Here is a 21,390-nt window from a genome sequence, read left to right as displayed (position 1 = left end):
CACCCCAGCACAGTTTCAGAGTAGTATGCAGCTCATGATGGCCCAACAACTTACTAACATGCCGACTGTCTGTTTTTCCTTTAATTTATTAACATTAGCTACATTAACTGGTTAGGTTGGGTCATAATATGAGCAATTTCAAGTTGCTGTTGTTCCTCTTTCAGCTGCTCCCGTTAGGGGTCGCCACAGCAGATCATTGGTCCGTGTATTTGATTTGGCACAGTTTTTACGCCGGATACCCTTCTTGATGCAACCGTCCCTAATTTTATCCACGCTTGGGACGGCACTGAGAGCGCGCTGTTGCACGGTTCCCTGGTCAGGAATCAAACCCAGGCCGCAGTGGGGAGAGCGCTGTGGCCTAACCACTAGTCCATTCAGTTCAGAAAAACAATTATCTCTACAGGGTGTCCCTTTAATCCAGGATCATTTGAGAAGAATAAATAAAACAGCAAAACAAATGATTTCATTTACAGAACTTGCTCAATATGTCCAGTTTTCTTCTCAAGACACAAATTCCTATGAGTAGAATTATTTGGATTTGTTCTTCCTTGCACAAAAACATAAACATGCATAGTGTGGCCCAAAAGTCAGAGATCACACTGAAAATCTGGGATTTTTTTAAATTTAAAATTGGAAATAAACAAAAGGTTTTAGTATTCTGAAATATTTAAAACAAAGAAAGTATATATTCAATATCTTGATTATTTAATAATCAAGATTCTGCACTATTTCTAGGCCCCTATTTCAATGTAAGCAAATTTGTGATATTGACCTTGTTAACTGCTTTGTGCAAAAGGTCAAATTTTCCTCATGTCTGATCTCTTCTATTGAAGCATTTGCTCAGATGACACTCTGATGGATTTGATCTAAAAATTTATCGTAAAGTTTTCCACAAACTTGTGGAGTCCATGGCAGACTGAGTGCACGCTGCCATTAAAGCAAAAAGGGGACATAGCAAATACTAAAAGAAAAACTCTGAAATTCTACTTTTCACTCAATTTGATGTCAATAATATCATTTGTAATGAAAATTATGGTATTAAATTAGAAAAGAATGCAAAAATAGAAGCATTTTTTACTACTGAATGACTTTTGGACCCCACTGTTCATTAACCCTATGATCCCGGACTCATGAGAGACCCCTATATTTATTTTTAAGTCCAGTAAAGCAAATGATGGTGAAGTGTCCATCACTATCTCGTCTAACTGATTATCAGCATGATAATAAAACACACGCATGCATGTGTACCTGGCAGCGTCCTCTTCCAGCAGTAGTTTGACGAACTGTCGTGGGACGTTGAGAGACAGCACACTCTCCGCCATCTGCTCCAGAATGCGTAAGTGATTCCCGTCAGTGGTGGGGAAGCGGTACATACGAGACATGGTTCCCCCAAACACTGCGAAGGAAAATGAGAGGGTTCGTGTCTTCACTCCGAAATAAATTCTTCAAGACTGAAACTGTGAATATGAGGTGAGGAGAAACTCTCAAATTCTTGATTCTGATTGGTTAGAAAGTGTTAAATACTTTTCTATTCTATTCTATGATAGTAGTGTTGGCTTCAAACTAAATCACAGGTTCACTTTTTATTAATGCACTCATTCTAATACGCTATCATGTGTTATCATGTACACAATAATGACATGCATAGGAATCTGTATAGCCGCATAAACAGATTTTAAAAATGTATGTAATTGTTGACATGGTGATGTTTCCTGTAAGGAGATGTTTAACATTTTTGGAAGGAGTCTCCAGTGTCAGCACTTTATAACAGAGGTAAAGCTGTAAATAAGTTTTCCAACATGGGAATCTTCTGTATGGAGGACTTTAGTGCTTTCTGGTTTCTCTGTAGCATAGCAAGCTGCATTTTTCTTGGCTTGTTAACTTCAAGAAAGAAGAGAGAGGTGTGGGCTGGTGAGGGAACGACTGCTTATAGCTGCTATAATGTAAGCGATGACAGGACTGACTTGCTCAGTGGATGTTCCACAACATTAAGGTCTATATTGAGAAAAAGTATGACATATTGTTCCTTCACAAATAAAAAAAAGTGTTGTTGTATAAGAGGAATAAAACACTTCAGGAAACACTGCTGTTAATTATTTTCCTATAACAGCATGCCCCATCATGTGATATTCCTTACATAATATATACAATAATATACATCACAGCAAATTATAATAGAGCATACATATACTTCATATAATATCAACATACATCTAGCAAATCTTTTCTAATAAAGTTTTTTTCAAGTTCAGTTGGTCCTTGATCTCCAACACACCTTGTCGTCCCCACCTAACCTTTACCACCACACTAGTAAATATGAAATAATATGATAACATGACTCCTAACTGACTTCTTTTTCCCCGTTGCTTCAGTTGCTTCCTGTGCCACAAAAACAGTAAATGATTCACAAATATACAGTAAAATGAGAGCCACAAATAAATAAAATGAGACGCACAAATGTTTTTGTAATTCACTAGTAAATATTTGGTTCACAACTTCGGCCTTTGTGGAACAGCTTAAATTTATTTGTGGATTTCTGAAACGTTTCTCACGTCATCTTCACTTCACAACTTCACTGTTGTTTTTCACTGGGGGTGCTCTAGCCAATCAAATAGCAAGACAATTTTTTAGCAGATATATGCTAAACCAATCAACAAGCGTTAGCTTGGATCAGAAGTGTCTGGCTAATGTGTCAGACACTTGTGAAATTGAAGCCCAATTAAAAAGAATCAGAATTATTTTATAGCCTTTTATATGGACCTCTCTGTTTTGTCTGTTCTTCATTACTCTCTAATGCACAGCATAAATAACAGACAAAACAGAGAGGTCCATATAAAAGGCTATAAAATAATTCTGATTCTTTTTAATTGGGCTTTAATTATATATATATATATATATATATAGCTGCTGCTGTAGAGCAAGACACTCCCTCGGAGGCGGGACTTATACACATAGAGCGTTTAATTGGACGAACGCAAGACTAGTACAGGTTGAGTCCCTAGAACTGAAATTTCATTTATACAAGATTTCATTTGTTTCTTCCATACGCAAAATGTGTGTTTTCAACTGCACACTCAGGAAAAACAAAAACAAAAAAACACTGTTCCAAGCAGGATCCATCAAACCTTGGGGTTCTAGTTTATTTTCCACAAATTGAGAAATGACTGGACTCATCATAGTGATGACAGTAAAAGTAATATCCTATGGGTCAAAATGGAGAAAGTGTATAACCGAACACTGTTCCTTTGTCTGATCTACAGGACTGTGCAAAAGTCTTAGCCACCCTATTTTTTTAGTACAAACATTGTTATAGATTTTTATTTTATGAATTCTACATTATTGGTTCAGTACAAAAACTTTTTAGATTTCCAAACATTACTTTTCCAACACAAAATTAAATGTTACAGAAAAATGTTTGTATGTCAGTAAAGAAAGCAGCATATTACATAAGAGACACTTTTCAGACAAAAAAACATAATGAAGGCTGCTGGGTTTCGCTGCAGAAATAAGAAGCAAGTGCGACAGTCAAAGTCTCCAGAAGAACTGTGGCTGCTTCTGCAAGATGCTCAGTAACACTTACAGCTCATTTCCTTATAAAACTGCACAAGTTGTACCTGAGACTACTATTTTTTTAAAAGCGAAGGATCATCAAACCAAATATTGACTTTGTTTCATTTATTACTGTTTACTGCACTTTATAGTATTTTTTAAAATGTAGAAACATTTAATTTCATTATTTTTGAAGGCATCTTTGCTCTACAGCTTTTCTTTGCATGTGCTTAAGACTTTTGCACAGTACTGTACTTTGATTCAATTAAAATAATTGCAATTTCAACTGATTATTGGCAAAAATATGATGAAAATAACCCTGCAAAGATCAGTGCACTAATATCCATAATCCATAATCGATAATTCCCCTCCTCTATAATCTCCTTAATAAACATTATGTACATTTCAGACTGCTGACTCATGTCCAAGTCATTTCTCAGTTTTTGACTGTCCCAACAACAGAAACTCTCAGACAGAATCAAGCAACAACATACACGACACCTTTCACAGTTAACGGTACAAATCAATCTCACTCGCGTACACCTCTACGTCTTCCACAACAGACACTTCCAATTAGCTGTCAGCTCTCTCAAGAATTCTAATATAAGCTCATCATCAGGATAATAACTTTTTTTTGGACATGTCCTTATAGTACAGTTGTTATTATTCCATTTCCCAGTCAAAGACCGAACAACATTTAGTTGTAAAGAATTTACATTCATTAAAATCTGAACTCGTACCTGATCGCAGGAGTGTGTCTTTACTTAAAGAGGCATATTTGGCTCGAATTCCTATTGATTCTGTCAGACTCTCATCGACAGCAAGGACGGTCTGTGGAGAAAGAAATAAAGCATACACACAGGTTCGCTAGTTTTGCTTATATCACAGAGGTGTTAAATTCGAATTCTGATTGGCCAGAAGGTTCATTCATTTTCTATTTTGATTTTTGGACAGTAGTACTAGCTGAAATTCAAAGCAGTTGTTTAAATATTGTTTACTTTGTGGTTTCTATAGTAACTGCTATTTCACTGAGATGTATATGGTGGTATGCAATTTTTATATGTTCGACTATATTTTGCACTTTTTGGAAGGAGTCCCCAGTGTAAGCTCTTAACAGTCATTGGTAAAGCTGTAACTTTAAGCTTTCTGACACAAAATGGAGGGCTTTGTGGTTTCTCACTAACATGACAAGCTGCAATTTTTGTCTTATTAACTTCAAGAAAGAGGAAAAAAGAAGCTGGTGAGGGAACTGCTGTTTATAGCTGCTATAATGTACATGATAAGTGGAACTAACTTGTTCTATATATATATATATATATATATATATATATATATATATATATATATATATATATATATATATATATTCCATAGCATTAAAAGTATCTGTAAACACTTAAAACATTCAACATGTCTTAGCATTGGGAAACTGCTGTAGTGTAAGAAGAATAAAACACCGCAGCAGTTTGCCAATGCTGAGACATGTTGAATATTTGGTTCCTGTTTGGGCCAGTTCTGAATGTACAATGGAAAAAACCCTCTGCATAAGTTGTATGTAAGAAACCACAACAGGGAGTGTCTTTAGAGGAATATAATCAACAATGAGGTGGTGTGACACACTGCTATTGAAACATAATCAACTTCATGGTTGTTAATCCATCACACCACCCCCTCTAAAAGCACACCCTGTTGTGGTTTATTTCTTATATGTAACCTATGCAGAGGGTTTTTTTTCCCATTGCACATTCAGAACTGGCCCAAAAAGGAACCAACATAAGATAGGGTTCTAGTTTAATTTAGAAGTTCAGAGATGACTGGATTAAAAACTGTAAAAGTGAGTGCATTGTTTTGGAGCAGAACTTGTCATTGTACCAAATGGACAGAATGAATAAACAACCTTTGATACACTCTAAGAAAAAGTGGGTTATTGTTCTAATTGGTCATTTGGTTAAATAGGTCCTATTAGCTGCTTCAAAATTATACTGATTCATCAAAATATGAGATTAAAAAAAGAAAAATGATCATGATAATGAAATGGAAAAAATATGATGAAAAAAAAAATGAACACTGTAGAAATTTTAATCAAACGTCTGTGTAGTCTGCACTCCACATATCACAATTTCTATTAGTTTGTGCCAACAATCATTGTTTGTGCTGGAATGGATTTGACACCAATGAACCAATCTCTTCCTTTTTTTGGGCCCCAACCCCATGTATCCTTAGGTCCTGCTGGCACCAATCTTTAGCATGTACCAATAAACCATACAAGAACCTAGTACACGAGCTGTGGTGAAAACAACAACTAAGTTCCAGGTTTATGGCACCAAACATTCTAGGGGTAAAAGCTTACAGTCATGTTCAGCACTTTTAGCTCTGTGACGAGGCATGGAAAAACCTATCAGACGTCACTGTGGATGAATTTTGGTAAAAAGAAACAGAAAATTTGGTTTTGGCCAAAACTATGCCTATATGCCAAAAGTATGTGTATACCTGACCACAGCCATATGTGCTTTTTGAATATCCCATTCCAGATTTAGTCCCCCTTTGCTGTCAAAATAACCTCCACTCTTCTGGGAAGGCATTCCACTAGATTTTGGAGCATGGCTACGGGAATTTCTGCTCATTCAGCCACAAGAGTATTAGTGAGGTCGGGCTCTGATGTCAGGCGAGGAGACCTGGCACGCAGTTGGCATTCCAATTCTTCCCAAAGGTGTACAGTGGGGTTGAGGTCAGGGCTCTGTGCAGGACACTTGAGCTCCACTACACCAACCTTGGCAAACCATGTCCTCATGGACCTCACTGTGTGACGACCATTTGGGAAGGGCCCAGATATGGGTGTGATGATCAGGTGTCCACATACTGTACTTTTGGCCTTATAGTGTACTCTGCCACCTTCACTTTAAGAATTCATCAATATATTTCACCAAAATGTTTTTATTTATTTTTTAAACCTGGCTGAGGCTATCCTTCAGCAAAGAGCTAATTTAACCATCAGTTTGTGTAAAGCTATCTAAAACCTTACTAAACAAGTACCATTTCCCCACACAGTGAACGCTAAGGGTGTTACGATCAATCGATTTGATTTAAAGGGCAACAATTAAATTGAATCACTGCAACAATCATAAATCGATTACTATTAATTATTATTTATTATAAATCAATTATTGTTGAAAAAGGACAGATAACTGCAATGTAAAAAAATCATATATTTAAATGCGTAAATAGGCTAGCAAGGGGATTTGCCAAGAACTCTGATATTACTCTAACACAGTCCTTCATTACGTCATCGTTATTCATAATTTTATGTAGGCCTACCCCAGATTCTGAGCAAATTTGGCCACGTATTGATCGGAGGCTACTAAATCATATCATATTGTAGCAGATTGAGTAGTATTCAGTCAGCAAATATTGAACATATTATTGCCTTAAAAATCAAAATTGTATCGTATCATGTGGAAGCCTGAGATTTACACCCCTAGTGGAAATCTGTAATCAGATTTTAAAATCTAGCCCTTTACTAGCATTTACTAGCATTTTAGATTGAGATACATGCAAAAGAGAATCAAATTTCAGTTCAGGCAAGCCTGTGGTTTTTTTTTAGACTACCTAGAGTAGAAAAAGTCCAAATTTCACCATGTGAAGAGTTTTCCCAGGCAGCCACCCAAATATTCTAACACATAATGATCTCACTGTTACTAGTTTTGTTCTCACCTACACAGTAAACACTCCTCCTTGACTTTCATGTACAGCATATGAGAGAACATAGTGTTTTTGCTCATATCAAAGGTAAAGTATTGATAGTGGTCTAAATATCATACACACAAGAATGGGTTCATGCTAGCAAGTGTGTGTGTCTCACCCTGCCATTGATAGTGTCTGGTAAATGGGTTAGCGGTGCCTGCTGCTCCCTCTTCTCCTCTAGCTGCCAGGCGATAACCGTGATATCACCCACGTGCACGTTCTCCGCCGAACTGAGGCATAATGAAATAACATTCACTCATCATATTCACTTAATATAACAAATTCACTGGATATAACAAATTCTATGCAGAAGAGACTAAAGCTTTCCCCCCGTGTATTGTTTCCTATATTAGTATACCTTGATGATGTTTCTGAAATATTCTTTAAAATGAAAACTTTAAAATAAACTTCAAAATAACAAAACCTGTATAAAAAGGGTCGTACCTGAGTGGCAGGTTGAGGGTGTAGTTCTTGTCCTGCAGTAGTTCTTTCACTGTGAACATCGCTGAGCCTAATAAATACATCTAAAGAAAGAGAAAGCATGTTTGATGCATTTTCATGATTTTGTATTTATAGTACACTCTAAGAAAAGGGGCTATTTAAATAGTACAATGTTTATTTTAGCTTCCTGAAAGGAAACATTTGCTTGTAAGGTTGTTTAAGGGTTCCTCCAGAGGGACAACCAAAGAACCCTTAAGGATTCTACATTTAATCTTATTTTGCTAAGCATGTGTAGTACTCTAACGTGTTGTTCTTGCACTGCCGTGAGTCACCCTTAAAAAAAAAAAAAAAAGCCTAAAATATTAATTCAAGGTCAGAGCTGGTAGGTTGGATTTGAGCCTTGGGACTCATACATCATCATAGATACATCATATTTCATCACGCCACAGCCTTAGGCACCTTATGATTCCTCTAAATGCCAAACCCTGTTATCCTATGCAGTGGTTATCAGCAGTGATTAATCCAAAAAAAAGACACAGAGAGAGGCCTAGAGAGGTCACATGCAGAAAAGAAGAGCGACAGAGCCTGAGCTAAAACAGGATACAAGGTGGCAACAGCTTCAAACTTTAAAGAAATTCAAACGTGATATGGTGTTGGAGTATTCTTGTTGAAAAGATGATTGACAGATGATTTTAGTTATTTGATAACTACCTACACACCTAACAGAAAGCTAATTCATTCTCGTTGTGGAATTTGCTACATTACCCAGTTGCTACTAACAGTGTTTGCTAACAGTTTTTGCCTGGCTTTAGTCTTTGCAGCTCTGCCTATGATAATGACATTAGCCCAAAACCTTATAATACTGCACTAAATAGTATGCTGAAATAAGTCCTCACTGTAGATCACTGCAGGTCTTGCAGCTGGCACTATTTACTGCAGCAATAGACAATAGTTCAACTTTTCCATCTCACATATATTTATAAACCTTTTTGAATTTGTGCCATCTCCATTTGTTATGTGCTAATTCAAACTTCAAGTGGTTGGAAGCCCCACTTCTTAAAAAAAAAAGTCCTTCTTTCTATGTTTGTGAGTTTCTCACCGTGCCCTGCGAGCGGTCCTTCACGTCGTACACAGAGAGCTTGATCTGCGTCTGCTGATTGATGAAGGAATCCTGGAAGAAGGCCACACTGCTTAAGAAGATGGGATTCATTGTGCCCTGAAAAACAGTGACCACACTCATCAAGACTGGATCATGTATCAGCACTGATTTATAAACTTCTTGTTCTTACTCAATGTTCAGTAGAACTACAGTATGTCCAGATGGCTGTCCTGATGAAAAGCTTTGTATTGGTTATTTTTTTTGTAATTCTTTATTGTTGTTAGCTTAGATATCACATAGTATAATAAGTAAGAAATAAAATATGTTAAAAATGGGATGTGTGGTTATAGGAGAATAATAAGTAACTCCGTAGACACAAAGCAGAGTTCCTGTTACCATCCCAAAGTTGACTGTTTTCAGACAGGTCCTGCAGTGTTTTATTTCTCTTATACCACAGAAATTTGCTAACAACTGAAAAATGCCCTTTGTCCTGAAGACCTTTCACTATTACAAAGTGCTGATACTGAAGATTCCGTCCAAAAATGCTAAATATATGTCTTCTTCCAGAAAGCCTTACCATAACATATCCTATTACAAGCGTTTTTACTTTGTTTATGTGTTTAGTCAACTACACAAGTCCCTACCTAAGTTTTTACTACAGAAATGACAACATATTAGAAATAATACAACTACTGCCTGAGCTGCTGTTATAGAAATTAATCAACACCTTCTGGCCAATCAGAATTAAGCATTCAACAGTGCTGTGGTATTACTGATTTCAAATTGCATCACTATACGTATCCTTCCCCTTTCTTATGGACTTTTTAACATTTTTACCGTGAATGAGGAAGGGGTGTCGGTACAAAGAAAGACTTTTTTTTTAATCTATTTATAGACCTGAAAGACTCAACATTGCAAATAATTACATCATGTCAGGGGAATTCATTTGAGTGTACACACTGGTCAAAGTGTGAAACCTATCACAGCAGTCAAGAAACAGGGCAGCTGAAAAATCTCACTGGAAAATCTCACAGAGCTGAAAAATCTCATTGGAAAATCTCACTGATTTGCTATTGAACATGAGACAGAGTGTTACTGTATCATAAAATATAGGAGCCAATCAGGTTCTGGTATGCAAATTCAGTCAATGCAACATTTTACCAGGGAAAGGGGTAGGTAAGTTTATGTTCCTTAGCTCCAGTGAAGGGAAACTGTAATCCTAGAGCATACATAAGACATCCTATACACTTGTGTGCTTCCAACTTTTGGCAACAGTTTGGGGAAGAACCATCATATAGGTGTGATGGTCAGGTGTTCACAAACTTCACAAACTTTTGGCCATATAGTGTATATTTTGGCCATATAGTGTATATTTTGGCCATATAGTGTATATGTTCATATCTAAAATAATAAATTGTGTGACCTGAAAACACTGAATATTTGCATGCTATTAGATTTAAGGTTTGCATTGCAAACTGTGTACTATAACTGTATAGGAGACAATTTTAAATGCTAATATTATATAGGAATTACACCAGTTTTGGGTGAGGCCACTTTAATTACCTCGATGATCTCCGTCTGTGCATGCTTGGTCCAGAAGGCTTGAGGTGGCGTTGTACAGCTCACAGCCACAAAGCTGTTGGGTTTACGGTCCAAACACGGTGTAGTCAGCTCACTGCAGGCTACACACACACACACACACACACACACACACACACACACAAGAACCAAGGTCACAACAGGGTGAGATTTTTCCATAAAACATCCAGTATATACAAAACAGGCATGGCTGCAAAGAGAGGCCCCTCACAGCTTACTGGACTGTATTTAGAGAGACATGGAGCAGAGCAGAGAGTCTTTAAGCTTCAAGAACATAAGCTTTTAGCCAGGCATTGCTACTGACCTCCTATATATACACACCTACAATATTCCCTTCTGGACAGCATCACACAGACTGAGTTTTAAAAACATTTCTATGCACTAGTGCCTCCATTAAAACATCAGGGTGACCAGAGGGATGGAGGCCAGCACTCGTGGATAATGGGTAAGCTAATACCTGAATGGGTGTGACCTTTGCGATGCAAAGGAAGATAGAATTTCATAAAATTATACAGAGAACATGTACTGACCGAGGCTGAACTCCAACACGGGCTCGTCTGGGTCCTGACTGTTCCCTAGAAGGAAGAATAAGAGGACTGTGAACTTTTGCTTTTAGAATAAACACTTCAAAATATCCTTGCTGTTCCACTGGGAAGAGGCTACCTAGGAAACTGTATTTTTAGGCAACTGTGTGTGTTATTCACATATTTCATACTCAAAAGGAAAATTCATTCAAATTTTCCTCATTCAGATTCCACTTTGCTGTTCTAGTTTTAGCTGAATAGGCGTTGCATGTGTGCTAATGATGCAATAACAGATTTAATTGTTTAAGAAATTAAAATAAGAAGAAGTACAATAAGTAATTGTATGTGGTTACAATACTTAAGTATTATTTTGGCGTATTTATACTTTACTTGAGTATTATTAAAATGGAATAATTGTATTCTTGCTTAATTTCCAAGAAAAAACAACAACAACAACCACCTTATTTAGATCTTCAAAGTACTCATTACAATTCTGAATGGTACCTTCTCTCATCCAGCCACTAACTATATGCTATATATAAATCAAATGGGCTCAGTTTAGCATCTGGTCATTTCAGTTTTGCATCCAATCAAGTTCATCAAGGTAGAAAAAACTATTAACAATGGTGCCAATTCATAAATTGTGCCAATTCATAATTTGTGAGAAGGTCCCCTTCTCATTGTAACTTAACACTATAGCTATCCATGTGCGTCCGAATAATGGATAAGCCAGTGTTGAACTTGAGGATGAGCAGCCCTGGTCCTGGAGTCAGCAAACAAACGCATACAATGAGGCATCACCTTTGCCTGCTTGGAAGGCATGAATCTTGGTCCTCTTTCAGCTGCTCCCGTTAGGGGTCACCACCGCAGATTACTGGGGCACGTATTTGATTTGGCCGGATGCAACCGTCCCGCAATTTTATCCAGGCTAGGGACCGACACTGAGAGCGCACTGCTGCATACGGGTTCCCTGGAATTGAAACCCAGGCCGCAGCAGTGAGAGCGCTGTGGCCTAACCAATAGTCCTCCAGGGACCGCTTAGAATGCACGAATCTAATCCTGGTAATTTGAAAAAGCAAGATGAGCTAAGTTCTGCTAACTTGCTAACATTAGCTGGCTATAATTAACTAAGTTAGCCTGTTTTCTTTGCTAATAAGAAGACTAGCATGGATTCCTGTGGCTTTCATAAATTGGCTAGGCAGCAAGGTAAATTCTAGCTAATAGTAAATAAGCTAATGGTAAATATTGGTTATTTTCATTTTCATATTTCACCTTTTTAATTAATGCAATTCAGTATCAACCTATGTAGCGCTAGCCGTCCATAAAACTAGCAACCTTACAGAGACTGAATAATGGCATAGTTGCTTTTTTAGGCAAGTAATAAAAGTTACTTTTCACATGAAAATATGATATTAAAATTTCCGCAGTTAAATCAATAACATTTTTACGCTTTAATATTTGAGTACGTTTAAAAATAGCAGTTTCAATTCAGCACACTTTTTGGCTGAATACTTAGACTTTTAATTGAGTAAGATTTTGATACATGATCGTGGCCTATACTTTCAATTAAGTATTATTTTATCAGTACTTTTCCACCCCTGGAAACTCTATAACATTTCTGTATCAATTTCAAAGTGATTTTACTTTTCTAACAAGCACTCATTGGAGTCTCTTCATCTGAGATTAATGTGACACAGATACCACTGAATGTTCATTATGTCGGTGATTATATAAAAATTGGCTTATATTTGAATGCGTTCAAATACAACAATTTTCAAATATCTCAATTTCAAACGCAAATTTTAAAAGGACGTTTACAGCTTGACAGTTACCGAGAGAGTATGATGTAGATGTAATAGTGTACTATTCTAGCTGATATTCAATAAATTATAAATAAAGTATAAATTAGTGTAGAGGAGTCTGACCTGCCAGTGCCAGGCCAAGCATCTCAGAGGACATGTCCAGCGCGGTAGCTGTGTACACAGACCACGGACGCTGTCGATCTCTCACCGACATCCTGCCAAGGTGTGTGTTCAAGCTGGAGAAGTAGCAGTGAAGAAGCACACACCTCCAAGCACACACTCCTCAGGGCAGGCTTGGGGCAGCTTACTTCTCAGGTAGCTGAAACAGAAAATAAATGTAGACTTGAAGAATGTAACAGAAGAATTCAAACAAACAAATAAATAACACAAGAACTGTTTTTCTGAGGTAAAGGTAAAAACTCAAAAACTGGCCAAAATTGGTTTATTCATTCATCTTCAGTATGCAATCTGCTTTATCCTGGTTAGGGGCATGGGGAATCTGGAGTCAGTTCCAGGAACACTGGGCGCTAGGCGGGAATACATGCTGAACTGGATGCCTGTCTGTCGCAAGGCACGCACACACACACACACACACACATGTGCACACCTAAGGGCAATTTAGAGTACTGCCATGTTTTTTTTTTTCTCTAAGGTGGGAGGAAACCAGAGAACCCAGAGGAAAACCATGCAGACACAGGGAGAATGTGAAACAGCAACACTACCCGCTGCTCCAACATGCCAGCCTTGATTTATTAATAACACACATCAATCAGTTGTTGTTATGGTCCCTGCAGTAGCTAGGCAACCAGCAGTGAACCTGAGTCAGTAATACCCATTACATATGAACACAGGGTTGTTATTTTCAACACAGGGATATTATTTTCAAGTGTCCATACAATGTAATCTTGGTAGCTCAGGACTGTCTGTATTCCCATAATGCACTGCTAATTTGAACACTGAGGAGGTGCAGTGAGCTGGTTTACAAAATTCAACTGACTGTGAAATGAAATTAAAATTTAACTATGCAATCTCCAACTTTACGAAGAGGTAATGTTGTTTAGCGATCCTGTTCACTTAACTGAGTGTGCTGATTTGTGTAGAGTGTTCCCAATAACCAATACTGGGCACTAAATAATAGCTCAGGCCATTTTGTTATGCTTTCTAGCAGCTCATCTTTGTCTGTTTATGTATCAACAATGTACACTGTCTCAAAAGTACATTCTCATGACGACCGCTGCGTGTTAGAAAGAAGAATCAGGGTGGACAAATCAATAGCTCGGGCAGCCCAAAACAAGCAGATTTAGTGTATGAGCATGTTAGAACAGATAAAACAGGATGTTATGACCTCCTTCAAAATATGACACTCTTTACATTACACTGTGTTTTCGTGTGAGTAATATTTCAATTTGTAATCACAGCCAAAAATTCAGTTTGTATGATAAACCAATGGGTTGAAAATGATTGAACATGGTCTCTAATGAATGATTAGTCTAACAGATGAAGATTTTCTCACTTCAAAACACAACTCATGTCATGAAGCATGTGCTTTATGCAGTTTTGGGCAGTACCATAGTTTTTCATAGACAGCATACACATATATATAGTGTACAGTCCCCTCCGAAAGTATTGGAACGACAAGGCCACTTCTTTTGTTGACGATAGATCAGAATTTCAGCTTTACGTTCCTGACTCTACTTACATCTGTATGTGTTAAACAACTTAGAACATGGCAGCTTTGGTGGCAGAACACCCAGTTTTTAGATGAGCAAAATACAGGAACAGATAGTCTTAAAGTGAATTTCAAGTCTTAAAGTAAATCTCTGTATTTCTTTGAGAATTCTAATCTAGCCTTCTGATTCTTACTGCTGATGATGGGTTTGCATCTTGTGTTATGGCCCCTATATTTCTGCTCTCAAAGTCTTCTTCGAATAGTGGATTGTGATACCCTCACCCCTGCCATGTGGAGATTGTTGGTGATGTCACTGACTGTTGTTTTTGGGTTTTTCTTCATAGCTCTCACAATGAATCTGTCATCAACTGCTGTTGTTTTTTTCCTTGGCCGACATGTTCAATGTCTGGTTGTTAGTACACCAGTGGTTTCTTTCTTTTTCAGGACATTTCAAATTGTTGTATTGGCTATGCCCAATGCTTGTGCAGTGGCTCAGATCGATCTTCCCTCTTTTCTCAGCTTCAGTGTGGATTGCTTTTCTCCCATAGACAGCTCTCTGGTCTTCATGTTGGTTTATCCTTTTTAACAAATGAGTCTTCATAGGCTAAATCCACAGCTCAAACCAAGAGCAGACATACAGAGACATACAGAGATAACAAGAAAACTCCTGTCAGTCACATGTTCTAATATTTTTGATCACTTGAAAAATGGGTGAGTTCAAACAAAAGGTGCCATTTTCTAAGTTGTTTAATGCATCTAGATGTAAATATCAGGAAATAAATGCTGAAATTCTGATCTATCTTCTCATATTCATCAAACCCAAATGTCTTCAGTATATAGCAAAAACAAAAGAATTGGCCTTGCTGTTCCAATACTTTCGGGGGGGATGTATTTTTAATAAATGATGTGTGCCAAGTTATCAAGTCTCCATCCTGCTTTTGGTTCACATCAAAGTCATTCCCAAAAAGAGTCGATTCACTGATTCCAGGCATTGAAAGTCTTTTAGTTATCAAGACTTAAATGCAGATAATACATACAGTTGCTGTGACAGATTATCTCATAAATGTCTGTACTGTAATTAGTGACATGTTATTAAATTAAGCCTAGAAGAGCTCTGTAGTAGTATTAGTTGAATGAAATGCTGCAAAGAAATATTTTTTCGTATTTAATTAATATATTTTAAAATGATATAAGTAATGGATTAACCAAATAACCGTTAGTTGTGGCCCTGGCAGAAACACCTTATAGAGCAGAAACAACATATAGAGCAGTGCAAAGCCATCATATAGGTCACTTGCTAGCACAATGTGCATACTATCCAGAATTTATATCTTTTACTTGAGATGCAAGGACATACACAGTTTTCCTAAGTCTGTTTGCACTTAACTAGCTAACTAGCTCACCATGCTTGGTTACATTTAGTTAGTTACCACTTTTTCAGCCTAGTAAATTAGATTTGTGGGCAAAAAAAAAAAAAACATGCTGGGAAGCACGCTGGGTCAGTGAGCTAGCTAATACACTTATTATTTGTCCATCCTGATAGTCCTTATCAGAATTAAAGCAAACGCAAGTGTTTGGGATACAGCCTCTTTCTACATGAGTCATGGAGAAATCAATGCTGTCTCAAGCACCAACTTCAAAAATAAAACTGTGAGCTTGCTGAAATGAAATCTGTGCCTGTAGTCTTAAATAAAGCAAAATCCACAAATCCAGTTCAAACAAGAGAGCATGTGCCATTGTTATAAAGGCCAGTGTCTAAACCGCTGAATGTTTTAGGACATAATACTGCACAAAACAGCCCTAACTGTAACAGCACAGCCCTAAAATACAGCTACGACAAGTATTTCCATCTTACTGAGGAAAGGATGATGAATATAGCTAGCTGTGCAAGGCATCAGAGTCCTCTCTGAGTCAGACATGAAGAGCAGTACAGAACGAGTGCAACACACACACACACACACACAGAATTAGTCATGCACAAATACACCATGTGCACCCACACACAACAAATACGTCATTATTGGTGCATACCATGTATATATTTTTTTGTTAATAGGCATTGGGTGTGTGTGTGTGGATCATTTCCTGCACGGCAAGTACATATCATATCAAATCATATCATATCTGTGACAGGTGCATGATACGTAGAGCAGTAATCAGAGAAATGAAAGAAAGAACATTAGGACAGTTTAGACACTCCTTGTTTCTCCATGTATTTGCATATCAATCTCTCTGTCTCTACATAATTCATTTTTCACTTTTTCATAGAGAGAGAAAAGCAGGAAACACATTACCTCCAGTCAGAGGTAGCAAATCCATCTATTTTATAATTCACTGACTGTGGCAGGTTTTAGAGGGTCCTACCTTTAGGTTTGTGTGTTGTGTCCCACACCGTTTTGCTAGTTGGCCCCGTTAAAAAAAAAAAAAAAAAAAAAAACTCAGACTGGGCATGTTGAATGAATAAGTTTCTGATTGGCTCTTCAGCCTAGTGAGTCAGTACAGGAAAAAAAAAAAAAAAGACAAACTGCTGACACAAAATATCTCAATTTTCAACTTCTCAAAACTGACATGAAGGAACATCTTTTACCACAGTTAAGCAGCTGTCAGATGAATGTGTATAATTTCATGTGGATGCTGGTTACAAAAAAAGGAATCTGGTTTTAGTACATACACTAAAAAGCCATATATATGAGAATTGGTAATGAAACTGTAGTTTGGTTCACTATGTCCTCTTTAAAAGAATAGTTGCTCAAACAATCTAGTTCACACTATGGGATTCATGAATATTCATTTTTACTAGTCAACCAGTAATTAAAAAAAGTAGTGAGTACACACCGTCTGCATAGTTAAAGCAAAAACTGGTTAAGTACAACTAGCTTAGGCGATTTTAATAGTGAAGTTAAATGCGGATAAATAAAAGCAAAGAATGTGTCAAACATTGCACTTTAATTAACAGCCATAAACAGGCAACAAATTACATTTCCAGCTATACTGTTACAATAAAAAAAACAGTGCATAAATGTACAAAATCATAACTCTGCATATCATTAGACAATTTAAAAATGTACCAATTGACAAATGACCTGGAGACTCAAATTTGTTGATTCTGGGACTGAGAGCGCACAGCATGGAAGCTCATGCCTGTAAACTGATTGTTCCTTCTAGCTCTGTGAACAGCCATCCTAGGCTGAAGGATGCTCTGTCTACAGCAGTGTCTGAGAGGTCTTTCCAGGTTGATAATTATAATGAAGATGAACTCCCATGTTCAATCCTGGCCTCAGTAGTGTCCGCACTGGTTTTATATACATTTTATTTAGTTTTAAAGGAGAACAAAAATAACCAGGAGGAATTCCTTCAGGGACCGGACAGGAGTGGGATTAACAAACAGTCCCATGCCCACCTCTACACTTTATCTTCCATTAAAGCAAGTGATACACCTATATAAAACAACAACAACAAAAAATTTTCTAGTCTTGTGGACTTGTCTGTAGAATTGCCTTCATCTAGTCTGAAATATTTTCAGATTACCAAAGTACATTTAGACTGCTTTGCTTACCATCTGTCTGCTTTTATTTACCGTCTGCCTCACTGTTTTTTCCACCTCCCTGACTAGTCACCATCCCCACAGCAGTGACTAGTGAATGTATTAGCTGCCTTGTCTATGGACCACTAGTGCAAACGTAAAGACACGTAAAAAGTGGTGTCTTGACATCATCCACTACATTTGGGCTAAGTGGAAAATTGCATGCATTTGATGTTTTAGCAAAGCTTTGAGGGTCTGGAAGTCAGGGGATCTAAACTCACAGCCTTGTAGCTACTAGCAGAGAATTTGAACTGCTGAGATAAATACTGAGAAGCACTGAGCAGACTCTGTCGCCTTATTGTCAAGGTCAATGACAGCTCTCATCTCACTAGAGTTTTTTCTTTTTTTGTTCATACAAGAGGTTTCATGATATGAACATACTTACAATTGAGTGCTCTGGAGTCTGGACTGCTTTCCTCCACACACCATGTCAAGGCCACTGTCTCTAATCTTGGGAGTTACTGTACATTCACATATGCTGCGATTTTATCGCTGCAAGTCGCCAGTCGCTGTACTACGAAGCCGCCAGTAGGCGTTCCTACTACTGGCTGCCATCATCAGTGGGTGGTGCGAATAGCATTCAGATTTTTGACAACAAATCAGTTTTCTTGCCGTTAAAATTAAACATTTTAGAGGGAGAGCATTTGTATATAAAATTCACCAGTGTATATATGCATCATATCATATGAGATGAAGGAGAAGCAGTGTGTGCCCTTTGCCATTGCGGCCACCTATCTGCCATGAAAGTGCTAGCGCCAGACCAAAACAATTAGGACTCGCAGGCAGCATGGCGAGTACCACTGGCTGGTATAGGAATTGCGGCTGATTAAGGTCTGGTTCGAGAAGTATTTCAGGTTGGACAGGACTCACTTTGAAATGCATTCTTTTAGGATTTAATTAACCAAATCTGATTGCCTATGAACTAAAGGTTCTGAGCGAATCATGGTGTATTATGTTATTTGTCATGTCACACATGGTCAACATGGGTAGTAATTAAATTCTAATATTCCAGGCTATTAAATGCATTAATCAACTTACTTGGAATGCCCAGAACGTTGGATGTGTTTTTCCACACATAATTTTTACCTGTATCTCTGTATGTGGCCAGAGACATATAAAAAATTGGCCAATTGCTAACCACTAGAATGAATTTTTCCTCCATCTTTCCTGCACTACACTATCTGACAGAAGACGGATCAGGCGTGCTCTACTGTCTTCACTCCCATTGGAAGTTGCTGCAACAAGTCGCTCCATATTTCAGGTGGCTGTATGTGTGAATGCCCATTTAGTCTCCAATCTCCACCACTCTAACTTCAGTTACTTATAAACTCACTTATGTGCTTCTACAGTGTTGACATTCTCATTGCATCTCAATACATCTCATTGCATCTCATTGTATCATTGCATTCCATTCCATTTTCTCCTTTGCAAAGTGTCCATGGCTATGAGAAAAATACTATGCAAATACAAGCTCTGATTATTTCTTGTGAAATGCCTGGAACATCATCAGCTTAAGCCGGTTTTACACTCTGCAATTTCAGCGGTCTTTTACGATTATTACTTGTCACACTGATCCCAATAAGAATTCTATAACCGACTGTGCTATAATATGTATTCTTCATGTCAGATTAAATGATGAAGATAGCTACTATGTTCTGCTATACTGGGTGCACAGCGACGCACTGCAGGTTTGTAGCCCTTCAATCAGAAAGCATAAAAATAGTTTCACATTGTCATAATAGTAAATAAACTCTACAAACAGAGTGCGTGCATGCTAATTAGCTAGCTACACACCTGCAAGCTGTAATTAATCCTCTATTTCTTTCCATGTCACATTTCTTTTTGTCCTGTCATGATATAATTGTGATGAGACATTATAGAGACATTCTGTCTGCTGCTGCAATTCAACAAACTGCTCTTCTTTTAATAATTGCAATATGTTTTGTTTATGCTTTGCCATTGCTACTGAATTGTATGTAATCATATGCCGTCCTCCTATTGGTGGATAAAAAAAAACAGATAAAAAATAGACTTTGCTAGAATTTCTACAACTCTGTCCGTCTACGTGATGGTTAATGATTTACTGACAATGATTTTACAAGTTCCTACTAACTGTTATCTATAAACGTGTGATTTACTTTGCAGCCAGAACTATTAATTAACACCAACATATCAGATTCAAGAATTCAGATTTAGCAGCACTGTGCCTGGTGATACCACATGTTTCTCAGTGTTCTGCACATTATGGCAGCTTCTCTTTCAAAAATGTTCTCCTCGCCAGTTTTCAGTATAATCTAGATGAAGTAATTCCACATGAATGTGAATCCTGATCATAGGGCTGATCGTGGTTGGCCAAATGCAAAGCTAAACTCTTAGGATTAATGAGGAAAAACTAGAAACAATTTTAAGTGCCATTTATAGGACCTTTTCAGTGAACTAGAACAAGGATCTGGGGAAAGCTTTTTTAAGCTAATCCCCCACAGACTGCCTAACACACTTTTCATATGACCTGCTGAAAGTGGCACACATACTCGACCTGGAGACCATATCTGCAGGGTGAGAATGAGGAAATAAGGGGCGCACATCATTAAATTTACTATAAAAATCTGCTAAGAGTTGGCTTGAGCAGCAGGCTTGCTGGAGTAGACTAAAACACTCCTGGGAGGGATGGTGTGAACGTTCTCTCCCTTACGTTATTCTATGTGTGAACCTCTGGCAAGAGAATGCACAAAACTGTCTCTAGCTTCTTGCACGACTCTCACTATTAGAGCCTCCAGTGATAATGACGGCCTTTAATAAATACCTGCTACTTAAGGGTTGGAAATCATTACACTGGCCATGTATGAGTGCAAAATACTGCGGGAAACAGAGGCAAGATTTCGTTTATGAAAAAAATAAATATAAAAACTGGTCAGGGACTACTCACAATGTAGACAATTAACTTTATCTTTTTCATTATAGCAAGGGGTTTGCACATGTATTGTAAGTCGCTCTGGATAAGGGCGTCTGCCAAATGCCATAAATGTAAATGTAAATGTAAATGTATGCAGCCAGGGAACATTTCAACTGTTTAAAAAAAAAAAAACCCTTGATGAACACAGCCACATATTGGAATCACTTCTTGTACAATGTGTACAGTATTGTTATGGCTATTTATTGGTGCCAGAAACATTTTTCATTTTTCCCATTGAAATTTCCACTCACAGAACACACTTTCATTTTGTTAATAGATTCAAGTTATATTAATAGACTGACTTGTTTTTGAGATATTGAGGTTCATTCATATAAATACACTAGTCAAATTGGCCAATAACTAATATACACACACACACACACACACACATACATATATATATATATATATATATATATATATATATATA

The 21,390-nt window shown here is 37.5% G+C and overlaps 1 protein-coding gene across 6 annotated transcripts in view; it reads right to left on the bottom strand.

Moving 5' to 3' along the window:
* The window catches only part of inpp4ab (inositol polyphosphate-4-phosphatase type I Ab), a 70,229-nt gene that overhangs the window by 31,689 nt on the left and 17,150 nt on the right, over positions 1-21,390 (bottom strand). For all 6 annotated transcript variants that reach the window (XM_053229372.1, XM_053229384.1, XM_053229392.1 and 3 more), the window contains 8 exons: positions 12,879-13,074; positions 10,960-11,004; positions 10,394-10,512; positions 8,831-8,947; positions 7,735-7,814; positions 7,409-7,520; positions 4,290-4,380; positions 1,249-1,396 (listed from right to left, as the gene is read on the bottom strand). In XM_053229372.1, the coding sequence (XP_053085347.1) occupies positions 1,249-1,396; positions 4,290-4,380; positions 7,409-7,520; positions 7,735-7,814; positions 8,831-8,947; positions 10,394-10,512; positions 10,960-11,004; positions 12,879-12,969 (803 nt within the window). In that variant the 5' untranslated portion in view covers positions 12,970-13,074. The remainder of the gene's footprint in view (positions 1-1,248; positions 1,397-4,289; positions 4,381-7,408; positions 7,521-7,734; positions 7,815-8,830; positions 8,948-10,393; positions 10,513-10,959; positions 11,005-12,878; positions 13,075-21,390) is intronic.

This window comes from Pangasianodon hypophthalmus, chromosome 2 (assembly GCF_027358585.1).
Source record: "Pangasianodon hypophthalmus isolate fPanHyp1 chromosome 2, fPanHyp1.pri, whole genome shotgun sequence".
In the NCBI taxonomy this organism is placed as follows: domain Eukaryota; kingdom Metazoa; phylum Chordata; class Actinopteri; order Siluriformes; family Pangasiidae; genus Pangasianodon; species Pangasianodon hypophthalmus.
This window is presented reverse-complemented; position numbering and strand designations above follow the sequence as displayed.